This window comes from Strigops habroptila, chromosome Z (genome assembly GCF_004027225.2).
Source record: "Strigops habroptila isolate Jane chromosome Z, bStrHab1.2.pri, whole genome shotgun sequence".
Classification (NCBI taxonomy): Eukaryota; Metazoa; Chordata; class Aves; order Psittaciformes; family Psittacidae; genus Strigops; species Strigops habroptila.
This window is the reverse complement of record NC_044302.2, coordinates 64,221,688-64,239,542: the sequence shown is the minus strand read 5'-3', so window position 1 is coordinate 64,239,542 and position 17,855 is coordinate 64,221,688. Positions and strand designations below refer to the sequence as shown.

Below are 17,855 nucleotides of genomic sequence, written 5' to 3'. Positions count from 1 at the left end.
CTTCAGCTCTGCCAGCAGCTGATTTGGAAGTGAAGAGACTAGCAGAAACAACAGTAGGAGAGGGCCAGTTAAGTGAATAACATGGCTCCACTAAGGGGAAATTCTGACTAATTTGGTGGCCTTTTATAATGGGCTGCAGAACTGATGGACAGGGGCAAAGCAGTTGATGTTGTGTACCTGGACTTGTGCAAAGCATTTGGCACTGTCCCGCATGACATCCTTGTCTCTAAACTGAGAGGCTTAAATTTGATGGATGGACCACCCAATGGATAAAGAATTGGCTGGATGGCTGCATGCAAAGAGTTGTGGTCAATGGCTCGATGTCCACACCAGTAACAAGTGGTGTCCCTCAGGGGTCAGTGTTGGGACCTGTCTTGTTCAACATCTTTGTCAGCAACATGGGCAGTGGGATGGAGTGCGTCCTCAGCAAGTTTGCCAATGACACCAAGCAGTGTGGTTCTGTTGATACGCTGGAGGGAGGGGATGCCATCCAGAGGGACCTTGACACGCTTGTGAGGTGGGCTGATGCCAACCTCATGAAGTTCAACAATACAAAGTGCAAGGTCCTACACCTGGGCCAGGGCAATCCCAGGCACAGCTACAGGTTGGGCAGAGAAGTGATTCAGAGCAGCCCTGAGGAGAAGGACTTGGGGGTGTTGGTTGATGAGAAACTGAACATGAGCCGGCTTCAGTGTGTGCTCGCAGCCTAGAAACCCAACCATGTGCTGGGCTGCATCAAAAGAAGCGTGACCAGCAGGTCAAAGGAGGTGATCCTGCCCCTCTACTCTGCTCTTGTGAGAGCTCACAAGTACTGTGCGCAGTTCTGGTGTCCTCAACATAAAAAGGACATGGAGCTGTTGGAGCGAGTCCAGAGGAGGGCCATGAGGGTGATAAGGGGGCTGGAGCACCTCCTATATGAAGACAGCCTGAGAGAGTTGGGGCTGTTCAGCCTGGAGAAGAGAAGGCTGTGTGGAGACCTCATAGCAGCCTTCCAGGATCTGAAGGGGACTTACAAGGTTTCTGGAGAGGGACTCTTCATCAGGGACTTTAGCAATAGGACAAGGGATAATGGATTTAAACTGAAACAGGGGAAGTTCAGGCTAGATATAAGGAAGAAGTTCTTTACTGTGAGGGTGGTGAGGCACTGGAATGGATTGCCCAAGGAAGTGGCAAATGCTCCATCCCTGGCAGTGTTCAAGGCCAGGTTGGACAGAGCCTTGGGTGACATCGTTTAATGTATGATGTTCCTGCCCATGGCAGGGAGGTTGGAACTAGATGATCTTAAGGTCCTTTCCAACCCAAACCATTATGTGATTCTATGATTCTATGATAGATAAAATCAATGAAAAAAAACAAAACAAACCAACAAAAAAAATTTAGTAGAAAGACAGATTGCTAGCAAGTCTAAAACTCCTAAGCTCTGTTTCCTTCAACTAATACAGTCTGCACAACACCCTTCGAAACTCACTGTTAGCCTTACCGATAATTTCAGCAAGAAGAAGAGAAGTATCTGTGTAAATTGTCGCAAAGTAGCAAGCTGTAGTTGTGCCATTCTTTAGAGTTCGTCTCTATAAAAAGAAATCGACCGTTTCAACTGTCTGGAAAAAAGATAGTCAAGCTGCCAAAATGCAGAACAGGCAGTCTGATTTCAAACTGCAAGAACATTTAGTTCTTTTGAAATTGTGCAGTGAACTGGGAAAGTAAAATATAGATTTTTAATTTCATAATAGCTTTTTTAAGTCTGAGTACTAATAAATACAAAAACTCCTCTTCCAAATCCATACAGGACTTCCACAATGGCTAAACCCATACAAACCATTCTGTATTTCCTTCACTCAAACTGGAAATAAATTCTGACTTATATTTAGAAATACAAGCAGTCATTTACGTTATTTCATGGTTTTGAAAGGCTCTCCAATTTTCACAGTGAAGCACTGTTTACCTAATGCTAGTAAAGCAAGGCTTTTCGGGAAAAAGTAGTAGTTTCCATTTGGTCACCTGATATAGCTGGTATAAATAGCCAGACTTTCATGTGTAACACCCGTTTGTTATGCCTGAATACAAAGGAATAAACTTCAAGGTAAAAGTAAACTGAGAACAACTGCTTAGAATGTAATTTAATTATATTATTTGAAAGGAGAGGCTGGTTGATACCTGCTCATATTACTTTGGGAGGACATAAACAGTAAATGAAGAGCCATATAAAGGTACATTAAGTCATGATGAAAGTTATAGCTCCACTTGACTAGACTGGAGCCTAATGCATACTATATTGACTACCCATCCATCATACAGGTTTAAATTATATTTTTGGATTCTGGCTACAATGTAATTGGAGAAATTGTTTTTTATTTTTTTTACTGAGATAGAAGGTGGGACATTCAACACAACTTTCAAGAATGGCTAGAGCTAATTTTTTTACAAACACGAAGGCAAGCTCTCTTTTCCTTACAATATTCAAATGAAAGCAAATAATTAAAAATATGTTTTTAAGGATTTCTAAAATGTCTCTCAAAAATAACAATGTCATTACTGAGACAAACTACTTTGGTCTTTCTTAGCTTTTAAACCCCAGAATTCTCTACTTCTGTATTCCTAACATCATTTTTAAATTAAACCTAAAAACATTCTGTTTCCAAATCATCAGCTTGAAGATTTTGCTCTCCTAAAAGTGGACCAGAGGAGGTTCCAGGTAAAATATGGTGTCACCTACTTTGTTTCTTTGACCAAGTGTAGAAAGTCTTTATTGGAAACAGAATTTTGGTTTGAAAAAATCACTATTTTCTCATTACAACTCCAAAAGTACAAAGATACATATGAAACAACATCTGCTCCCTGCAGGTTTAGTCCTATTACTAACAGTTTTAGACAAATGCAAGACAAATTATGGTGGCCAAATCATTTAATCTGTTGAAGATATTTCAGTCCACATATTAAAGGATACATTTCAGTTATAAGACAGAAATAGTATTCTGAAGTGTGATCTCCTTATTGTTCATCAAGTGGAATTTGACCTTAAAGCTCAAATTTGACCTTATATTGCTCAAAACCAGCCTCGCTCAAACACAATCTCTCTCTTTGTGCCACAATACCATTGACAGACTTAATCTAAAGCCTCTGCAGTGATAATCCTGCTACAAGGACCTCAACTGTAGAAACATCTTCCTTAATTACTTCAAAGCACCCCAGATTTGTAGTCTGTGAGAAGCATCTTCTCTTTCATGTGGCCTTTGCAGAAGGCAACTTCATAGAAGTATTTTGTGCAGAAAAGGAAATATCCTCCAATTTTTAATTTAGGGTTTTTTTTTTTACCACGCTTTGTTATTTCTACACCTGCTGGCTATACTCAGAGAGTACTCTTAAATGTTGGTCATTCCACTCAGATAACAGAAAAGATGACAAATAGATCTGCTGTTAACCATGGGATTAAATGAACTGCCTTACCAGCAACGACAGAAAAAGACTGGAACTAGTAGGCAACAATCTTGGCTGGCAATTAGAACAGTGGCTGTACTGTTGGTTTTATCTAGTTTTCATGACAGTAAAATATGCTCTACTATTTCTGGTGACCTTCTGAAAACATACATGTATTTCACAAGTATGAATGTCATCAAGTAGGTAAATTATGTTTGCAGTACTCACAACAACTCTGGTGTACACTTCTTCTGCAAAGTCACTGTCTTTGTATTTGGCTTCTGTTGGGAATGTGTAGGTAGTCAACCACTGCAAAAGAGGTAGATCTACTCTTGTACCAGCAAACGAATACTGGGGAGCATGAATGTGTGTATCAACCATTCCTGGCATGAAAAATTCACTAGGGAAAGAAAAGAAAACTGTAATAGTCCAAAATGTCAATAAATTTTCCACAGAAAGTCGTTTTCCTTTAAACAGTGTCTGAACAAAATCCACCACAGTAAATGGCAAGTACAGATTAGCCTTCCACTTTCAGCATCAGCCTATCAATCCCTACTGCACCTCTACCCATACTCCTTTTACAGTATAAAGCAGTTAAATAATAACTTTTATACAGACTTATATATAGCTAACAGGGAAAACAATGTAAGAGCATGATGAATCCAATTATCTTTCGTAACACTAAATACCAACAAATAAAGCCAAACTGACTTCATCATAACTAAAATGATTCAAGCCTAGAATCCACCTGAAAAAAGAGAAGATTTGGGCACAGTCTTGCTTCCTAGTATGGCTATATTTGGAATACCTTTAGCTGCCAGAACATTTTATTTACAAAACAGTAACTTCGTATATCCCAGTTTTCCTATACATATGTCTCTCTATATACATTCAATAAAGGAATTTCGAGGTTTAATGGAAGAACAGCCACCATGTCTACAAATGCAGACACAGACACGGGTGAAAAAGATCTCTACTGAATATCTGGACAGGAAAGGCATCTTAGGCATCTTTACAATGGAACTGTAATACTGTTGGTTGTCATGTAGTGTTCATGCAATAACAGGGATGAATATATCAACATTTTGATGGAATTTCATACCGTATAAAATTTTTCAATACAGTATAAATTGTCCTCTTCCCTTCTCCCTGGCTACTGAATGAACAGTGATTTAGTCTCTTTGTACTTTCCCTTCTTCCTGTTTTCCTGCATGCTAGAAATGCTGAAAGATCTTTCACAACCTGATCCATATTCCCAGCACCTTCCATTTTCCTCAGGCTATTTCAAGTGAAGAAAACATCTGATGACTCATATATACTGTATGATTGGCCTTCCAACAAAGCATACAGGTTTTTTAACAACTGAACACTAAACCAATGCTGCAGCTCTAAATTCTAAGCCACAAGTCGTTTACAGTTCTACAGTTTACAGCTGCTATATGCAAAGCATCAAAGGTGCAATCCAAAACTATTTCACTTCATCAAAAAGGTGGGGGATTTCACTGGCTGGAGAAAAAAGAAACACTCAAGCTGCAATACAGTTAGAAATCCAAGTCTCTGTGTTTAGAAAGTTTAAATATTCTAATTTTATTAGAATTTATTAGGGACTGTGTCAAAGCCCAAGCAAGAGTCTTGTATCGTAGTGTGTCACCTGTATTTATTAAGAACAGAGTTTTGAGCTAGTTAGCCATAGCCTATTGCTAACAAAATGGACATAAAATGTAATTTCAAGAAAGAACATCAATTACTTGTGTAAGCACAGAAGAGGTCGTGTATGACAGCTACATATGGCGTTTTGTTCCGTGCAGTGTAAATCAGCCAGTACAATTCAGCCATGGCTGCAGTTACAAACCAAGGAACACAAAAAGCCTGCAGACTGTCCACCCTCCAAGTCCCATCCAGGATAGAGGCAGCTCTTGAGTTCTCACAGAGCTGAAAGGGAGTTTTGCCCATGAGATTAGATATAATATGCTCCCTGCCAAAATGCATTTGCAGAGACTTGCATTACTTCACTCAGAAAATAAACTGCATTTACTGAAATTAATCTAAACAAAACACATACTGGTTACTCAGTTCTCTTATGTCAGACGTTTTGAACCCCCACTTCCTAGCCAGTTGCTCTTGCTGATCAGTTTGTTCCAAAAACACAATCTAGAAGAAAGAAAACATAGTTAGATACTTTAAACCTGTATCCCTCATCAGTGTCACATGAAGGCAAAATGAGTCACATCTTAAAATAGATTTTGCACACTCACTACAAAGATTATAGTTTTGCACTGAAACACTTGTTCTGCCTCACTATCAAGCATGATTTTGAAATGCCTACTCACAATATAGTGAAAAACTGCACCCACTTTATAACTTGTAAAGAAACAATTAATTCATTCTCAAGTAATGAGACTCAAGTAATGATTCTCAAGCAAGGACTTCAGTGTCCACTGGCGTTCCTGTAACATACCACTATGCTAGCAGTGTGGTTGTTCGTTGTGGAGGTGTGCGACAGGCTTACAGGAATGCAATTACAGTATTCGGAACCAGAGGGGTCAAATTAACTGTTTTGCCCAGGACTGACTAGCACTGAGCTAAGTATTTTCTAATTTTCTGCTCATGACATTAATGTTGGGGTTTTGTTTGGTTGTTTTTTGTTTGTTTGTTTGGTTTTCTTAATTTTATTTCTTAAGTTTCTAGGAAGAGAAAATTGAGGGGGAAAAGAAGTCTGTTCATTTTCCAGAACAGACTTCAAGCATGCCTGAGATCTTTGTTTATTTCAAAAATCTACAATCTGGAGCCTAACTCAGCCCCATTTGACTCTTAGAGGACACTGACGCTACTGCTGTTGAGTTTCTGTTGCCAAGTCAGAATTTTAGCACACTTTATTTTTAAATTGCATGGTATTTTAATCTGTAACATGACGCTTGGCAGCTGAATCCTCAACTGTTTAATTCTCTGGTCTGGCAATAACAGGCACAACTCTCCAAGAAACTAAGAGCCGGGAGTCTACGAACTGCAATGCCCACCACAGGCTCCAGGTAGGACCTAGGCTCCCACAGCACTTCACAGAGCAGATAGAGGACCCTGCCACCTACCTCTGCGAAAGACTGTCTGTCTATCCTGGGCTTTCAGGAATTCTTGCCTAACCACAGTTTCTGCCAGAAAACAACTCGTGGGCGTCTAACTCCCTTGGTGTAAAAGCTCATTCCTCTAAGTTCAAGGGAGTACTCTTGCTGCTATTGGTATCCTTCTGCTCCTGTGAAGATTCCCACGCTGAGGGCCTGTATCACCCTCATGACAGCAATTATATTATGAGGCATCAATTAAACATGTAAAGGCAAGATCAAATAGTTGTAAAAAGGCGGTAGGAAGGAACTTAGGAGGAAGATCAAGAGGACCAGAAGAGCACTGTTTATCAGTTACTTGCACGCCCTTTTTTATGTGTATGACATAACCTTTTGCATTTTCTACCTTTTTCTATATAGAAAAATCAGCAAAGGCAGCTAAGCTGTAGACAAGAAGGTTTTGGCTGCCTAGTCTAGTAAATGCACATATGGCTTATATGATTTACATTGTCTAAAGAGTAGATGTCTAAAATTTTCAGTTGCGAAAAAAAAGTTAAAATTACACCATATAAATACCACACTAGCAAAAATTGCAAGAATATTGTAGCCCATTAATACTTCTCATGAAGCAGCGCCTCTCCTTCTAAAGAGGAATATATCCAGCTTAATTAGCTATATATCTGCAAAGGGCTTAAGACTACAGACATACAGAAATTTCTGATGAGCAATAAAGAAAATGTCACTCTGATGCTGAAATCAAAATGGATGCAGAATGAGTAACGTTAAGAGCTGCAGGAAAAAAAAGAAAGGAAAAAAATAAAAGGGGATGGGGGGGAGGGGGGAGAGAGAGAGAAAAATATGAAACACCAGATGGCAAATTCTGGAAACAAGCGTTGCCATGGAAAAGAAGTGGCTATTATATGCTCTTACAGTGCAGATAAATAAAACACTGAAATCATGGAAGTATGAAGAAAATATGTTTCAAGGGAGATGGACACAGGGAATCAACCTTAAACCTGCCACCTGGTCCATTACTGTCAAATGCAGCAATGGATGAATCAGCAAGACATCTATACTCATTGCAAACAAACTTCCCAACAGTACTCCTTGGTTACCCAAGAGATGTTCCCCATTGCTTCAGGATGTTTTGCTATGGCCACCTTTCCAACACCAAATGCTTTAAGGTCTTTAAGGTTGGACATTTGTTTGAGTATTTGCTCTTACATTCAAGGTAACCAACGTGGTGCACTGGTCCTTTAAATTAGTTCTGGGCCTTAACACTGTTAAAGTAAGAAAAAAGCTCTATGGCAGAGTCACTAGTGTCACAAAAAGCGCACAGGCAAGAATTCAGCTTGTAAAGAAGGAAGTCAAGGAGAATAACCAGCGCTTTGAGAGAGCTGTATCTCTCATAGAGAAGCAGGATCAATGACTGCTAACGCCAGTGCTCAAATACTTCATTGAGTTCTGATCACCTGGGTGATGGTGCTAAAGGATCCAAAGATAAGGAGCTGAGACCTCCCTACCCTGCTGCCTAGCTCAGGCCTCTTGTATTCCCAGACAAAGAATCATAGAATCAACCAGGTTGGAAAAGACCTTTAAGATAAAGTGCAACGGTTACCCCAGGACAGCCAAGTCCACCACTAAACTATGTCACTAAGGGCCTCATCTACACGGTCTCTGAACACTTCCAGGGACAGTGATTCCACAAGCTGGCTCATGTTCAGCTCTGTCCATCAGCACCCTCAGGTCCTTTTCCACCAAGCAGCTTTTCAGCCACTCTTCCCCAGCCTGTAGCGTTGCATGGGGTTGTTGTGACCCAAGTGACCAGCGCTTTGCCTTGTTGAATCTCATACCACTGGCCACAGCCCATCGATCCAGCCTGTCCAGATCCCTCTGCAGAGCCTTCCTACCCGCCAACAGACAGATCAACACTCCCAGCCAACTTGGTGTCATCTGCAAATTTACTGCCGAAAGCTCCTCTATGAACGCGTGGTTGGTCCACTAAACTACACATCAACCCTGATGCGATAAACTCTGAATGCCTCCAAGCACCACAGTGCAAATAACATTGCTACCAAAAGAGTGGAAAGTGAATGTTACTGGCTAGAGGAACACAAGAGGGGTTTTTTTTATCCAGAAGTGCTTGTGTTAACTTTGTTTCTGGCTATGACATTCATAAATGAACATATATAAAGGGTCCATCCTTGTTTCTCCTCCCATATGCTTCTCTTACCTCCTTGTTCCCACAGTGATTCGTTGACTTTTGCAATTAGAGACACGGTGCCTATTGCTTGCTTACTTCCCAAAACTGGAATGTGATACTAGACGAGAGGCAGGACCCAGCTCCTGAATGAACAGCCCAACCTGCTGAGAAAGGCTAAGCAACAAACTCCAGATGGATGTTGGTGTCTTGGTACCTTCCTCCTTATACAGCCAACACACATCACATGTTATCCCAGCTGGCTTAAATCAAACACTTATGTTTGGCAGTACTTAACAGTATTAACTCTTATTCCACAACACTTGCTCTCTTCATGCCTTCAACAGGAGGTTTTAGCTTAACACTAGTTCTATTTAGTTAATATTTTACTCAGCTAATTACACCAGCATTTCAATGATAACTCACATTTTGCACTTCTGTTTCTTTTACTCTGAGGAACAGTCATCTTTCTATTTGTCATTCCTCAATAGCGGCACCACACTGCTCTCCAAACTGCTCATTTAAACACAGCCCTGATTCTGCCAACTTAACAATAACTTGGGTTTTCATACCTGAAAGCAGCATTTTACTTGCTAAAGCTCCATTTAAACCTACAGGCAAAGCACAGAGAGCTGACATTCACCTATGGGCTTTATCAGCCAAGTGTCCCCAGTTGCAGTGGGGGTCTGGACAGTGTTTCTGTGGCACTGGTTGTATGCGCCTGCCCCTTGGAGGACAGGCAGGGACTCACACTGGGGAACAGGACCTGGCTGTTCACAAAAGATGATCTGTTCATCCTGTCAGAGGCAGCGCAAGATTTTTCCATGATGGAGTCAGCAATATGAGTCAGAAGAACGATACCTATTCGGTTAAGCTGACTTCTCTGGGAGTAGTACTGAAACAGTCCTGGTTGAAAATTTTGACAATTAAAGGTAAGCAATTTTCTAACCACCATGTCCTCCTTGAAGAGTCAGCTCTTCTGTGATTCCAGTGGAAGTTCTGCATGAGGTTAAATTATAAGTAATAAGATAAAAGGTGCCAAAACTCACTATTATCAGATCCTGGAATAGTAAAATGCCAAGAATTTGTATTATAAAGAGAAGAAAATGGAAGTCCTTGTGACTGTATTCTTTTGGGAATCTAATTTTGGACAACAGTGGTGTTCTACTGGAAAATACTTTTTAAAAAAAAAACATAACTGCATGGGAACATTCCAATTTATGCAAGGAAAACAATATCCTTGTCCACTAGAAGAGGGGAAGAGAGTAACTGAGAGCACAAATCCTTACGTATAGCTTACTAAGGTACCTGCTGTTCAAGAAAAATCACTTAAAAGTCTTGATTTCCTAAGGATGCTGAGTAGAAACCCTTTTCTGGAAATTGCCATTACAGACAGTGAGAGAGGTATGAGTCTTTGCCTCCTGCACCCAAGTTACACAAACCAAACCCTTTTTTCATTCATAGCTCTATTGTTTTAGTTGACACCAGCCAATACTGAATTATGCGAGCTTTCATTCCCCACCCATACATGAAAATATAGCTTCTCCGAGACTTTGCTATGCCTTGCACCAGGCTCCTCAAGAGCTGTAAAGATGGCTGTCTTTAAGCAGGCCCTCATGGGCCTGTATGAACAGAGGAAAAAACCACTGTAAGAGCTGAAAGTGTTCTTTGCAGAGATTTCAAATGCTACTGACACAATGAAGCCTGTTATTTAGCCATAAGAAAGAAAACTACCTCTTTTATTATATATATAGGGTACCTATATATGTTATTGAGTCTATAAGAAAACTTGGCTTGTGCTACTAACATGCCCCACGTCATCACCTTCCTAACTCTTCGTGGGTGTATGCCATGGTTTATCTTGTGACAACAAAAAAAAATCCCAACAAAAATAACGCCTTAGTCACAAGGCTGTGCATGAGTACAGGGGGTACACTGTAATTACGCACAGTCATTATTTTGATACTCAGAGAATGAAAATCACGCTTGTGAAACTGAAAGAAAACTGAGAGAATGTGAAAGGAAGCCCGCAGCAGGCGCGCTGCTGTTTTGCAAACATTTAGGCTTCAAAAAGCAAACTTAGGCTACCTGCAGAGTCGTGCCGAGGAGATAACGAGCCATCCCACTTACCTCCAGCTCCTACGAGCAAGAAATCCCTTCTCCGCGGCTCTTCTGCCGACGGACACAGAGTATTTGGGAGTGCGTAATTTTTCCACTTTCTCCCTAGAGCGCGGCGTCAGCGGCGGCCCTGCCCCTCACCGCCCCGGTCCGGCGATCAGGACCGAAAACGGTCGTTACCACCCCGACCCAGCGGGCCACCGGTGGGGAGCTGGCACCTGAGCACCCTGCCCCGGCGGCGCTGAGCGGAAACCCCGCGCCTCCCCTCAATGCGCCTTCCCTCGCCCCCCGCGCTCACCGTCCCGCTCTCGTCCACCCCCAGCAGATGTCCGTGGAGGATCTCCATGGGCGCCGAGGCGCTGGAGTGCACGAAGGTGCCCCTGAAGACGTGTGCGAGCGGCGGTCGCTGCGGGGAGCCCATGGCTGCGGCGGCGGCGGGCGGGCGGGCTAGCGGCACCCCGCGGGGCTCGCTGCGCTGCGCCTCGGCGGAGGCGGTGGGGAGCTGCCAGCCAACGGGCTGCCGCCCCTCCGTGCGTCCCGGCGGCGGCTTCCTGGAGGTGTCACCATTTCCCCACCCCCTGGTGACTTTCTCTTCGGGGACTGGTTTTGGCGGAGGGAGGGCGGGCGGCCGGGCAGCCCCTCTCCCGTTCCCCCGCTGCCGTCGGGCGGCAGGTGCTCGCGGGCGGCTGGGACGCAGCCGAAAGGAGCGCGGAGTGCCCCCCACCCCAAACCGCCGCTCCCCGACCCCCACTGCCCGACCCTGCCGCAGGGATGGATGCGCCGCCTCTTACAACAGGCGCGAAAGGCTGGAGCAATGCCTGGGGGGTTGTGGGTCCCGGCAACTTCCCTGGAAGTGGTGAGACATCTAACTCGATGTTTACCAACACTTTACGGGTGCCTGGCAGCCAACTTCTGCAACCGACCTGAAGGCTGTAGCTACTTTCAAAAGTTTCATGTACAAAAGGTTGGCTTTGTAAGCCTGCTGTGCCTCATGCTGCCAGCAGTTAGTAACCTGTCGCTCCGTGCCTGGAGCACTAGGAAATTCATGGGACGTTTTCAAAAGAATAGATCTAATTTTGATGTACTATAAGCATGTATTTTGAGGTGGCAGTAACGGATTTGTTTTACCTGTTCTGTCATACTCCATGATCCAAGATTAATCTCTCAGACTGTCTCAGTCCTCGACCCCCGTTCTGCACTTTGGTAGGGTATAGGAGTAGACAATAGATGCCAGCTGAGGTACCTGAACGTAGGCAGCCAAATGCCTTAATCAGTGGAGGAGATGGTCTGCAGAAAAAGAGAAAACAGCCTCAGGAAAACAAACGGCAAGAGAAAAATGAGTTTTGTTAATCTAGAGAAACTAGAACCATATTCTGCTCCAAGAATCGAAGTCATGACACATGCGAAGAGGTTCACCTCTGGGAATACTGAATTAAGACTTAATGGGACCAGAATTATGTACACCAAGGATAACACCTGAATTCCCCTTTGAAGACACCTTTTTCATCAGGTCGTGAAATGATGAATGAACTTGGCACCAAGGGCACTGACACCATCATTCTCAAAGCTCAATTGCAATGTTTGTCATTACATAGTTTGTCATTAAAAGACCTTTGCACTTCCCACTGTGCTGACACCATACAAATGCATAGCAGATTATCTTTGCTACAAGTTCTCCAGGTCAGCTGTGGGAGGAAAGAAAGATTTGTGTGGGAAAGCACAGAATGAATTTAATTTTGGTCTGCTGTGGGCAAGTCACCAGCCCACATCTTGCCTTCTTTGCTTTGTGTTCCTTGTGAAGGAAGTTTAATAAATAGTGGACTTTCTGATGCCAACTGAATGATCTTACTTGGACTCTGCTATCAGCTTAGTTGGGCCATAAAGTGTCCAAAATAAAACAGACATGTTATAGTGACCCTTACATACTGATATTGGTAATTTCTTGTGAGAGGTCTTGTAGTTTAAAAAGACTCCCAACGAGACAAAATGGATTTTTTTAAGACACATGGTGATTTTTATTGTATTTCTATTCTCTTTGACATGAGAAGTTAGCAAACAAAGCACGGATTAATCTTGCAGGTTAATCAGTTTGGAGAAGAAACTGGCATGAAAATCTTTAACGCAATTCAGTTTACTTACAACACTGTAATGCTTCCTGCTTCCTTGAACAAGCAGAGTAATACTTATTTTAAAGAAATAGCACCAAAAGTCTTTTAAATTAGCGCTTGCAAAATCTCAGGGTGATACTGATGTGTTTTTTAAGGCTGCAGCTGAAATGATCTGTAATCCAAGTTGAGGATTGGATTACAGATTTCCTCATCACACCAGATGAGGAAAATTGTCTTTATGAAGGATAAGGATTGAGAGATAGGCTGGTTTTTGCCACTGAATAACAAAAGGTAGAAGGAATAGAGCTGAGAAATGGGGTAAGCAGAGTCAAAGCCCTGCAGAGGTAAGTTCACTTGCTCTTCTGTGAACAGAGGAGTGAAAATGACTTTCCTCAGCAATAGCTACTGCTAATGCAACTTGCCTCTGCCCCCTTGGGCAGCAGCTAGCCTAATTTTCCAAGGTAGCTGGGTCCCACTATATGCTGTCCTCTCCAGTATGCTGCCCTAGGTAGCTGCATGCTCCACTTAATGAAATCAGGCTACATACGGCTTATGGCTTCAAATCCTGAGCTCTTGCCACACAGACACGCGTACACTGCTGTCTAAAGTCATATTCAGCAGAGCTCACCCTTGTTCTTGAGAAACCTTTTGGCTGCGTTTGGTGGGAATGGAGGCTGCTCCTGAGAATCTGAGACAGCTCCAACCCTGGTTTTCCATTAAAAATCTCAGGGATTTCCTCCAGCTACCTCACATGAAAGGTGACACTTCATGTGTCACTGTCAAGATTTAATCCAGACAGTATCTACGCATGAGAAGAAAACAAAAAACACTGACAGTTTCTTCCTTTAGCACTTTCAGGGAGAAATGTCAATAACAAGCACTGTTAATGATAAATTTGTTGCCATAAGTGGGTTCCAAACACTGAAGTCTTGTAATTTCATTGTCAAAAGAAGTAGAGGCCTCTTCTACTTTTTTCAGCTGTTATGAGAGAGGGCATGGAGCCCCTGAAGAGGGGTGGTGATCAAGTGCTTAACATCCTTCCCTCTTCCCAGCCTTTTTTTGTTGTTAGTTTACAACAGTTACACATGCATGCCTCTAGACATTGACATGGCTCTAGATGAGACCTTGGCCAGCTCTGAAAAACTGAATCATTCTTCAACGTTATTATAAGAGGATTATACTTATGCATGTTTAGTTTTGCTGGGATATGCTGGGCTAGGCACTTTACCTCCTTAGATAGAAATGTAATGCTCTGTTGTGACTGTTACATACTAATTGAAGAGTGAATGAAGTAACTTCCTCTTTTTTTTTTTTTTTTTGCAAAATATTTGAGGGTTTGGAGAGAGAGGTTTAGCTTCTTAACAGATTACACAATGTTTCGTTTCAATAGCATTTAAACATAAATCTTAACTTTAAAAGCTCCTTGAAATCACAGTTATGTTTAAGTACATAATCACTGTACTTTAATCTACTGCTGTTAAAAAAAAGTCTGTCTCAGCAGTCAGTAGCTTTTCAGACTCTCTTTGTCTTCTAAATCATTGTCATCTAGTCAATTGCAGAAATGAGTCTCTAGGCTGAGTCCCGAAGCCTAACAACTGAAGAATCAGTCAATGTACTTCTGGGAGCACAGGGATAGATTTTAGCATCGATCATTCTCGTTAACACTTTCACTTCCTGCTCTTCTTTTTCACTTGATATTCTATACAAAGCAAGAATTCAACAGCTTGTTTCAAAGTTTCAGAGCACGTAAGCCAATCCTGCAACTTCTGAGAAATATAAGAGACAGGAACTTGTTTCTCTCCCCACTTTCAAAAAATAGTTGATGGGTTACATGCCACCAAAGAGAAGCTCCCATTGTCAGCACTCTGCTGAGGTAAGTGCCTGCGAAGCCTGAGTGTAAGGGTACAATAATTATTGTTCTGATTTAGAAGTGAATGTTCTTATTGCATTCTATCATCAACACGTACCTTGCTTATAATTTGTAACATAGTAACTAAGTCAATGGAGAGAAAAAATATAATTTATTTACTGCTCTTGAGTGATATTTGTCTGTAAAAGAAAGAGCTGAGTATGCAGAAAATACTTGACATTATCCAGAAAAAGAAAGTGAAGCACATAAATACATACTCTCAAGTATGAAATTAAGTTGGGAGCTAAGGTTGATCCATTACAGGCCACTTCAAGCACATAATTTTTCCTGGAACATTCATATCATCAACATCTGTTTACAACATTTTATTTTTCCAACTTCATCTAAAAATGAAAATTACCCCACTCAAAAAGAGTAAGAAACAATGACCATACAAACAAGCTCCATTTCATTTACCAACATGGGCATTCACTCTTGTCCTGAGTTCAGCAGTAGCAGTCATTTTTTCTCCTTCTTAGTAGCTGGTGCAGTGCTGTGTTTTTGACTTTAGTCTAGGAACAACGCTCATAACACACCGATGTTTTTAGTTGTTGCTAATTAATGTTTACTCCGATCAAGGACTTTTCAGTCTCTCATCCTCTGCCAGTGAGGAGGGGCACAAGAAGCCAGGAGGAAGCAGAGACAGGACACCTGACCCAAACTAGCCAAAGGGGTATTCCATACCACAGCACATCATGCCCAGTATATAAACTGGGGTGAGTTACGCAGAAGGCTCAGATTGCTGCTTGGGTTGGGCTGGGTATCGGTCAGCAGGTGGTGAGCGATTGTATCCTCTTCCCTTGTCATTTCCCTTATCATTATTATTATTGGTGGTAGAGGTAGTGGTTTTGTATTATACCTTAGTTACTGGACTGCTCTTATCTCAACCCATGGGAGTTACATTCTTTCAATTCTCCTCCTCATCCCTCCGGGAGCGGGGGGAGGAAAAAGGGGGAGAGTGAGCGAGCAGCTGCGTGGTTCCAAGTTACCGGGTGGGCTCAAACCACGACAGTTCTTTTTGGTGCCCAATGTGGGGCAGAAAGGGTTGAGATAACGACGGATCTGACCAGAGTGTGTCTAATCATATTTGTGATAAGCATTCATTGTTTTGGATTGACAGTCACTCGTCACAACGTTGATTTATTTGCTCTCAAAGTTGTTGCACTTGATCTCGGAGTTTCAGCATGTCGTACCTTACTTACAGCCAGTATTTGCTGTTTTGGTGTTTATCAGCTGGGGCGCCTGGGCTAAGGTTCTTGTTTCACTGTACTTCATGGTAATGACTTGTAATACAATAGACTTATTGATCATGAAACTGGTCTGGCTTGCGTTCCCAGTGTGGTCATCACGTCTATACTTTGGGAGGTATATAATGTAATTTTTTAGCAATTACACATCTTTTTTTTCCTCCTCTGAGGGTCAACCTATGAAGGAGACATTTCCTTTCACCCCCTGCTCCCCTGCCAGGCTATTTACAACAGCATTTGAGAGTTCTGAAGGTTTTAGATGGCCTTTGAATACCCTTGTGTCGTGGTTTGAGCCCAGCCGGTAACTCAGAACCACACAGCCGCTCGCTCACTCCCCCCCTTTCTCCCCCCGCTCCCAGAGGGATGGGGAGGGGAATCGGAAGAATGTAACTCCCACGGGTTGAGATAAGAGCAGTCCCGCAACTAAGGTATAATACAAAACCACTACTGCTACCACCAGTGATAATAATGATTAGTGAAATAACAAGGGGAGAGGATACAATTGCTCACCACCCGCCGACCAATACCCAGCCTGACCCGAGCAGTGATCTGGGCCTTCTGGGTAACTCCTCCTGGTTTATATACTGGGCATGATGTGCTGTGGTATGGAATACCCCTTTGGCTAGTTTGGGTCAGGTGTCCTGTCTCTGCTTCCTCCCGGCTTCCCCTCCTCCCTGGCAAAGCATGAGACTGAGAAAGTCCTTGGTTGGAATAAACGTTACTTAGCAACAACTAAAAACATCAGTGTTATCAGCGTCGTTCCCAGGCTGAAAGTTAAGAAACACAGCACTGCACCAGCTACTAAGAAGGAGAAAATTGACTGCTATAGCTGAACCCAGGACAGTATCCACCCCTTATTCCATACCATTCATGTCATACTCAGATCCCACATCTCTCAGCACACCATCACCCCTGTCCCATATAGACACATATATATATACACCCACACCCACACACAGAGAAAGATATCATTCCCTAGTCCATGGGCCAATCCCTGTAAAATTGCTGAACTCATCCAGTCCATGATGTCAGGCTCCATCTCTTGTAATAGTCTTTCAGGGCAGGAGGGACAGTATGTAGTGTTGGGTTGTTGCCTGCTGATGATACCGCCAAACTTGTCTGGTCACTGCTGAGCTCATCTGGTTTCCTCAAAATTCATTGTCTGTTGTGGTGATGATCGGAGGGAAGTCAGGGTCAATTGCTGGCGACCTGAAGATATCTAGCTGGTGGGCTATAAAAGTGTTATAGAGCAGGCAACAGCGTACAATTGAGTTCATTGGCTGTTTTCCCCCAAAATCAAATCCCCTTGAGGTACACACCGGACTTCCCCATCTTCCCGCATTACCCACCAAGTGTATCCAGGTCCCTGAGCAAAAGCAACCCCACGAGTGGGTTTGCCTTTACCTGAAGCAGGAATAACCCAGACTGTCTTCCCCAACAAATTCTTTATGTGCACCACAGGAACTTTATCCCCCTCTACAGTGCGTAAAAGTTCTGATTGGGCTGGGCCAGCCCTGTTGGCAGATCCCCTAGTGTTGACCAACCAGGTGGCTTTTGGTAAATGTGTATCCCAGTGTTTAAAAGTCCCACCACCCATTGCTCTCAGTGTAGTTTTTAACAGCCCATTGTACCGTTCGATTTTCCCAGAGGCTGGTGCATGGTAGGGGATGTGATATACCCACTCAATGCCATGCTCTTTGGCCCAAGTGTCTATGAGGTTGTTCTGGAAATGAGTCCCATTGTCTGACTCAATTCTCTCTGGGGTGCTGTGTCGCCACAAGACTTGTTTCTCAAGGCCCAGGC

At 42.8% G+C, this 17,855-nt stretch overlaps 1 protein-coding gene and 1 long non-coding RNA gene across 5 annotated transcripts in view; one reads left to right on the top strand and one right to left on the bottom strand.

Moving 5' to 3' along the window:
* Window positions 1-11,376, bottom strand: part of GDA (guanine deaminase) — a 30,708-nt gene extending 19,332 nt beyond the window's left edge. The window contains exons 1-5 of one of the 4 annotated variants that reach the window (XM_030511473.1): window positions 11,089-11,171; window positions 10,759-10,848; window positions 5,477-5,565; window positions 3,643-3,814; window positions 1,481-1,568 (exon numbers count right to left, since the gene is read on the bottom strand). In XM_030511473.1, coding sequence (XP_030367333.1) covers window positions 1,481-1,568; window positions 3,643-3,814; window positions 5,477-5,565; window positions 10,759-10,791 — 382 coding nt within the window. In that variant the 5' untranslated portion in view covers window positions 10,792-10,848; window positions 11,089-11,171. Of the gene's footprint in view, window positions 1-1,480; window positions 1,569-3,642; window positions 3,815-5,476; window positions 5,566-10,758; window positions 10,849-11,086 lie in introns of all 4 variants that reach the window. The other 3 variants (XM_030511474.1, XM_030511472.1, XM_030511475.1) reach the window with 3 other exon arrangements.
* On the top strand, window positions 5,560-17,454 carry LOC115619378. The gene is made up of 3 exons (XR_003994995.1): window positions 5,560-6,062; window positions 8,258-8,260; window positions 17,442-17,454. It is a non-coding gene; the product is annotated as an uncharacterized LOC115619378 (long non-coding RNA).
* The last annotated feature ends 401 nt before the right edge of the window (window positions 17,455-17,855 follow it).